Source organism: Dendrobium catenatum, unplaced genomic scaffold (genome assembly GCF_001605985.2).
Source record: "Dendrobium catenatum unplaced genomic scaffold, ASM160598v2 fragScaff_scaffold_716, whole genome shotgun sequence".
In the NCBI taxonomy this organism is placed as follows: domain Eukaryota; kingdom Viridiplantae; phylum Streptophyta; class Magnoliopsida; order Asparagales; family Orchidaceae; genus Dendrobium; species Dendrobium catenatum.
This window is the reverse complement of record NW_021319178.1, coordinates 8,667,409-8,675,459: the sequence shown is the minus strand read 5'-3', so window position 1 is coordinate 8,675,459 and position 8,051 is coordinate 8,667,409. Positions and strand designations below refer to the sequence as shown.

The 8,051-nt window shown below is 30.6% G+C and overlaps 1 protein-coding gene across 1 annotated transcript; it reads left to right on the top strand.

The window, feature by feature from the left end:
• The first annotated feature begins 999 nt into the window (after window positions 1–999).
• LOC110099174 lies at window positions 1,000–2,997 on the top strand. Its single transcript, XM_020826259.2, has 4 exons — window positions 1,000–1,063; window positions 1,436–1,568; window positions 1,886–2,622; window positions 2,987–2,997. The coding sequence occupies exons 1-4, from the start codon at window positions 1,000–1,002 to the stop codon at window positions 2,995–2,997; spliced, it is 945 nt and encodes a 314-aa protein (XP_020681918.2).
• Window positions 2,998–8,051: the final 5,054 nt, after the last annotated feature.

Genomic DNA, 8,051 nt, shown 5'->3' with positions numbered 1-8,051 from the left:
AATATTTTTAAAATATGTTTTCAAAATTCCACCAACAGGACGATGATGTTCTTAAGCTCGCTTTGCCCTTTCGTTTTACACTTGTGGGAAAATTTGGTGTTATACGCCCAAACCTTGATGCGATTAGATCTTTTTTTGGTAATCTCAAGCTTTTGTGTTTTTACTCGGTTGGTTTACTAGACTCAAAGCATGTAGCGATTCAACTTTCGAATGATTTGGATTACTGTCAGGTTTTTATGAGAAGATCTTACTTTATTTTGAATTGCCAAATGCGTATTTTGAAGTGGACAACTTTTTGATGTTAAGGAGGAATCGCCGATTGTTCCAATCTAGAATTCTTTTCCGAATCTCAGATTGCTTTTTTTCAATCCTAAGGTTTTGCATGCTTTAGGTTCTATTTTTGGTCGTCCCCTACAAACGGACCAAGCCACTACTTCTAGAACCAGGCCTTCGGTGGCCAGGGTTTTAGTTGAAGTGGATATTACTAAGAAGCATGCAAAGGAAGTTCGGGTTGGATCTAAGGCTTTAGGGTATTTACAAAAAGTTGAATTTGAAAAAATTCCTGATTTCTGTACTCACTATAAAGCTCACAGTCATTCTATTTCTAAGTGTTTCAAACTTCATCCGGAGCTGAAGAAAAATTCTAACAACTCCACTAGATTGGTGGGTAATAAGGTGCCTGATAACGAGAAGCCAGAAAATGCTAATACGGTGACAAATGATGAAGTTCAATCCAATGTTGAGAGGGCGGGAAATGAAACTTTAAAAGCTCCGGAAAATTTGGTAACACCTGTTACATCCCCTGTCAAAATTTTATCTGTTAAAGACAATTTTGTTACTAAAAATGGTGAAATTCATAATATTTTTATCTTTGTTGATTCTATGCTTAATAATTCTATTCCCCCTCTTAATTTGGTTAATTCCGAGAACAATGACAATGTCCACATTGAAGAGCATGAAGAGGGGGAGTATGTTCCTGGATAGACTTTGTTGAATTCGATGGAAAGGTTTAATTACAAGGAGAATGGTGAAGATCAGTCGTCTGCTAATTTTTTCGATAAGGGTAAAAATATTGAAGAGGAATGGCTTTCTAAATCGCAAAAGAAAAAAAAAAAAAAAATGCCAAAGTTATATTACCGAATACCCCTCGTTCTACTAGGGCTCAAACTAATAACAAAAATTCTAATGATTAAAGCCCTTATTTGGAATGTTAGAGGTATTGGTGGTTCTAATTCAAAAAATTGTGTTAGGAATTTATGTCATTTTTATAATATTTTATTTTTAGTTCTGCTTGAACCTTTTATCTCTCCTGATAAACTTGCTTCTACTGCTTCTAACTTAGGTTTTTCTTGTAGTTTTTCTAATTGCTCCATTAAGATCTGGATCATGTGGAAAAATTATTTTAATGTTTCTGTTATTTCTGATTTTCATCAAGTGGTTAATGTGCAAATCTCCTATAACCAGTATATCTTTAATGCTTCTTTGGTTTATGCTTCCTCCACTAGAACTGGTCGTGTCCCTCTTTGGGATTGCTTAACTGATTTTGCACATAATATTGATGGTCCTTGGTGTGTTGGGGTGATTTTAATATTATTTTCAATGCTAGTGAAAGAAGAGGGGGTAACCCTCCTAATATTAATTCTATGGAAGATTTTAATCACTTGATTTCTTCTTGCAATTTAACGTATATTGGTTTTTCTGGTAGTTCTTTTACTTGGACTAGAAATAATATGTGACAAATACTTGATAGGTTACTTTTCAACAATGATTGGATTGGTAAATTTAATATGACTAGTGTTCAACATTTGAACAGAACTCTTTCTGACCATTCTCTCTTGCTTCTTTATATTTCTAATAGTAATTTGATGGGCACTGTGACTTTTAGGCTCCAAAATATGTGGATTAAGCATGCTGGGTTTTTGAATGCTGTGTCTGACAATTGGAATGCTTTGGTTTTTCCTGACAATAATATTCAAGGCATGGCTAGATTGTGGGCTAAATTAAGTAGATTGAAACAGCTTTCGAGATGGTGGAATAAACATGTTTTTAAAAATATCTTTGAAAATATTAAGGAGGCTGAAAATAAAGTCTTACTTGCGGATAGACTTTTTCTTGAAGATCCTTATTCTGAAAATCTGTCTAATCTTGATAACAGTAAACTTCATCTTTTTAATTTGCAAAACCAGGAAGAAATCTTTTGGAAGCGGAAGGCTTCTAACTCTATTTTGTTGGAAGGTGATAGTAATACTTCCTTTTTCCATGCTTTAGTTAACAAGAACAGAATTAAAAGCTATATTCACAAGCTTGTTGATGAGCATGGTGTTGTTTATGATAATGGTGATACCATTGTTAATTCGGGAGTGGACTATTTCAATAATATTTTTAATGCTATCAAGCCTGTTTCTTACATTGTTAACACTAATGTGATTCCTAATATTTTGGATGAGAATGATAATAGTTTTCTTACCCAATTACCCTCTGAAGACGAGATTTGGAACACTATCAAAGGCATGAATGAAGAGTCGGTGGCTCGGCCGGATGAGTATACTACAAATTTTTTTGTTAAAACTTGGGACATTATTAAATCTGATGTGGTGGATCCTGCTCAGGAGTTTTTCAATGGTAAGCCTTACCCTAAAGCTTTTTCTTGCACTAATATTTTTCTTATCCCCAAGAAAGATAACACTACCTTTTGGAATGATTTTAGACCTATTAGTATTTGTACTTTTTTTAACAAACTTGTGGCGAAAATTATTGCTTCTAGACTCTCTACTATTTTGCCTAGAATTATTTCCTCTAATCAAACGGGTTTTGTTAAAGGTAGGAGTATTTTTTGATAACATTTTATTAGCTCAAGAGCTGGTTCATGATATTAACACAAAGTATTGGTGGCAATATCCTTTTTAAACTTGATATTAATAAGGCATATGATAATTTAAATTGAGAATTTCTGTATAAAGTCTTGTCTTTGTTTGGCTTTAATCAGGTTTTTCTTAATCTTGTTAAGCATAGCATTTATAATTATTTTTTTCTGTTATCATTAATGGTAGGAACCATGGCTTTTTTAAGTCTGAGAATGGTCTTCGTCAGGGGGATCCTTTATCCCCTTCCCTTTTTATCATTGCTATGGAGTACCTATCTAGGGGTTTGGAAAATCTCTACAGGAGGTTTCCTAACCTTAATTTTCATACTGTTGGAGGCATTCTGATCTCTCACCTTAGTTTTGCTGATGATTTCATTATCTTCTCTAATGCTTCTATAAAAAATGTTAAAATTTTGGTTAACTTTTTGGAGGTGTTCCAGGATGCTAGTGGCCTTTCTATCAACAGAGATAAGAGTAATTTTATTACTGCAAAGTCTGTGAATACTACTCGGTCTAACAAGATTAAACTTTTATGTGGTTTTAACTCCTCTTCTTTGCCAATCAAATATCTTGGTACGCCTCTTACTAAAGGTAGGAAGAAGATTATGCTTTTTGATAATATTTTTACGTTTTTTCAAAGGAAGTTCATGCATTGATCGTCTAAATTTCTATCTTTTGGAGGTAGGTTAACTTTGATTAAGAGTGTGTTGAATTCCATTCCTATTTTTATTTTTCATACGTTGAATCCTCCGGTTAATGTTTGCAATAGAATGGAAATTATGATTAATAAGTTTTTTTGGGGTGGTTCTTATAACAATTTTGGTATTAAATGGGCCAAATGGAATAAACTTTGTGGTGTTTATAAGGAAGGTGCTCTGGGGTTTAAAGAGGAGTGATAAGTTTTTCTCTCCAAGATCATTGCAAGGAACCCAATAATAATAGTTGTGAGCAATTGTAATCTGAAGTTTCAATGGTGATGGGAAAAAGATAAAGTTGATGCATGATGATATTAAGATTTTGGTTTCATTTGAGATGACATCCTTAATGTTTCTTAAAGAAATAAGAAAACCATCCAAACAATGCCTTTATGAATCTAACAAGTATGTGCATGTGATAATCATTATCACTATAGTTGTGTTGTGTTTACTTCAAATCTCATATTTCGTATTGGAGAGGTCAAATATAGGGGTGTGCTTTGTTTGTATAGAATTTAAAAAAAAAAAAAAAAATCGGTCTAATTTGATTGGTTCTATTCAATTGTTAAAGTATTAGTTTGTTTGATTTTTTGGTTATCGAATCATTTTTTATTTTTTGAAAACCCATCAAATAAAAAATAGAAATATAACTTTTTAAGTATAGAATCAACAAAATTTATAAACTATACATAAACAAGTGACAAAAATATCAACATAGATATTATTTATTCAACATGCCAAGATTATAAACTTTAGTAAATATTACATAGTGTTTATCGTAATATAAGCTACAAGTAATAGAATTGGATTTGTTATAAATAAGATGCAAATATATAATTTATTATAATTTATTTCAAAGTAATAATAATACTTACTTCTACTAAAAACAATAATATTTTGTAACTATACTACTCATAGCCATAAATCACTTCAAAAACTATCAGCAGAGTTTAAAAATCACAGAAAAATCAATGTTATTGTTGAGTTCTGCAAACTCTATGTTTACTTCCACCATGAAGGATATTTTCCACAATTTAAGTCTACTACTATGTATTATATAGCATTTACCAATAGCTGGAAAAAGCATCCTTTGTAATATGCAACTCGCATTGGTGAAATCATTCTGACTAAAAATATCATATATCATATAAAATACTCTTAACTTAACATTATGAGCATTGATTTTCATTCAATATTACAATGATAAATTTTCTATCTAACGTCATAAATATTCCATTATTCAATAGGAAAGTAGTCCCAAACTAAACCTAACACATCTTATCAATACCAATGACATAAAAAATTACTATTAAGATGTTAAATTTCTCGTGAATCTTTGGGTAATAAATTCATTTATCTTCCTGTTTTTATTGATTAAACTAACCTTTTATATTCCATTTTAAATTAAATTAAAATAAAATGAGTCTTATTTTAAAGCATCAAAAGCATTTTTTCCACCATAGAGATCTGCTAACCTCCATTATTAATGTAAAGGTCATAATCAATAATTGCTTTATATATATATTATATTTTTTTTTTTTATTTTTTTTTTTGTTATTAATTGCTATGTTTTTTTTTTTTTTTTTGGACGTACCAAAGAGGCAAATAAAAAAATTGGCAAAAGCACTCCAAGATATCAATTTGTCCGCTGGGTAGGTTTTAAATGGTACGTAAATAAGTTTACTTGTTTGCTGGAAGAGAATCTTAGTCAAAAAATAATATATCAGTAAAGATGTTTTGAGCTATTTGATTGAAGAATGCTTCATTTGTGACAATTTTTCGTTACTCTTTAACATGTAGTTTTTTATTTATAAGAATTTTATTGAATTTAAAATTTATAGACTAGAAAAAATATTTTGAAAAAAAAAAAGTAATTTATCCGCAAACGAGTCTTACATTTATTTTTTTATGTAATTTTGAAAGTAAATTTTATTTAGTATATATTAGCCAGTTGGTGATGGCGATTGCGAGGCAGCAAGGGGGGCGCGACAGACTTGGGTAGGTGGTGGTCCTAAGCGGCTGTTAGTGGTGGGCCTCAAAACGGGGGACGATTTTAGAATGTAGCAACAAATGATAGTTGCTACGGGTGGGGAAGATGATTCAATGTTTTTTAAAAAATGTCTAAATTTATACATTTTTGAAGGTTCAATAAAAATCGAACAAAAAGCTAATTTCAAATTCAGATAGTGAATATACTTTGTATTGATTTACTTTAGCAATCAAAAATCTAACAGTAAATAAAGAGCAAACACCATAAATATTTGGCTTATGTAAAGTCTATAAGAACTTATATACATATAAGAAATATTCCATTAAAATTCTCAAATAATATAATAATAATAGTTATATTATTATTATTATTTATTATTATTTATTATTATTATTATTATTTTTAGGGAAAGCCTGTCAAAAAATAAATCGTGTTAATTTCTTGTAATAAAAAAAAAATAAACAAAATCAAGATACAGGAGAAACTGTACTATTACCATCTCCTTTGGCCTAAGTTACAAACTCCTTTTAAGTTGTCTCCAAGATATATTAAAAAAATAGATAAATTTGCACTTATCAATCAAATAAATATAAAACAACTGCCTGCGTTAAATAAGTACAAAATACATATCATATTAAATACATTATAATTAATTTTTATCTTTAAAAAAAATTTTAAATTATTAAAATAATTTTTATTTATTAAAGCCTTTATTCAAATATTTCTTTCAAAAAAAAAAGTTCTTTAAAATAATTTTAGAAAGTACTAATTTGATCTATATTTAAATAATAAAAAAACCTAATTAATAATTTTATATAGTCGATTATTATTTAAAAAAATAGGGGTCCAATGCAATCATGTTCTCATATTTTAAACATTGAACATCTATATCTTATGCAGCTCATTTTGATATTTTGATTAGTAGCTTTAGATAATATCTAAGAGTTTTTGGGTTCGAAATTTATATATGTGATGTGTGCATAAAATTGACTAAAAAGTTATATATATATATTTATAATTATCTCATTTATCTTCCCTTTAAAAAGGTGCTTAAACCAAACCCACAAAACATACCAACTAATTTATGGAGTCAAGCTGGTGGGCGTTGTGGGTGCATGTATTACTAGCCTAGTCACATGCAAGCACCTGCTCCAAAAACGTTTCTAGCCGGTGGTCTTCGAGGTCAGCCGGTCCATCAGTGGAGTACTCCGGTTTGTGGAGTATTTGGAAGCTTATCCCACTCCAAGCACTAGTGTGGGCTAGCCCACTCGGTTCAACCTGTTTATAGAGCCCGGTCAAACTTTACAAGTTCACCGAGTTTCCGTGGCCGGAATCGATGACTGGGGCGCCGAACAACAAGCAATTGATGGAGTATTTGGACGCTTATGCTCGCCGGTTTGATGTTATAAGGCATGTGAGGTTTGGGGAGAAGGTGGTGGCTTTGGAGTACGTTGGACCAAACCAGGAGGAGATGGAGGCCTAGGATTTGTAGGGTGGAACCGGTGATGTGTTCGTCGAAGCTGGGCGTGGAGCCTGGCATGTCACCGTGGAGAAGAAAGATGGGGCTAAGGAGGTAATTTTAACTCAAAAAGTAGGATTTAGTAAAGGACAAAAATAATAATAATATTAAAAGTGGCTAAAATAAATCTCAAAATACTTTGATTAACTTTTGCAAGTATCTTAAAGTAGATTAAAAAGTTTTTGAGATGATGAAATTTTTTATAGAATAATATGAAACTTTAATAAATTTGATAATAATAATTTTAAACTTTTAATTTATAAATTTTAAAAAAATAATAATTTATTTTGAGATGAATAATAAAAATAAATTTTAATTTTTTATCTATTCTAACTAAACTTCTCAAGTTAATCAAGATCTAGTAAATCTTTATGTGTTAAAATTTGAAAATTATTTGATATGAAAACCATTAGATTTTGGCAAATTTTTATAATTGTTTAGTTATTTATATTTTAGTTTTAAGATGAATAAAAATATTAGTTTGTGTTTGAGGATTGATAGAATTGTGTTTGTCACTCTTTGAATGACTTTAGGCCTATTAGTTTGTGTTCTGTTTTTTACAAATTAATTTCTAAAATTTTGGTGAACCATCTTTCTTTACTTATTCCTAATCTTATCTCTCCTAATCAAATGGGGTTTTTTAAAGGTCGCACTATTGTTGATAACATCCTGCTTGCTCAAGAATTTTGCCAGGACTTCGATATTAAAACTGTCGGGGGGAACATGATTTTGAAGCTTGATATTGCAAATGCATATGACAACATTAACTGGAGCTTTATTTATAATATGTTGAGATTTTATGATTTTGATGAGAAGTTTATTTCTCTTATTAGCCTGTGCATTGAAAGCCCTTTCTTTTCTATTATCCTTAATGGTAAATGTCACGACTTTTTTAAATCTTCCCATGGTTTGAGGCAAGGGGATCCTATCTCTCCAGCGATCTTTATTCTTGCTGTGGATTACTTGTCTAGGGGGATTTCTGAT

Excerpts from the sequence above, each read along its gene's own strand:
- LOC110099174 (XM_020826259.2), top strand. The coding sequence starts at position 1,000 with ATGGAAAGGTTTAATTACAAGGAGAATGGTGAAGATCAGTCGTCTGCT. Across the intron at positions 1,064-1,435 it reads TGCTAATTTTTTCGATAAGG|TGGTTAATGTGCAAATCTCC; the intron begins GTAAAAATATTG and ends ATTTTCATCAAG. Across the intron at positions 1,569-1,885 it reads CATAATATTGATGGTCCTTG|GCTCCAAAATATGTGGATTA; the intron begins GTGTGTTGGGGT and ends TGTGACTTTTAG.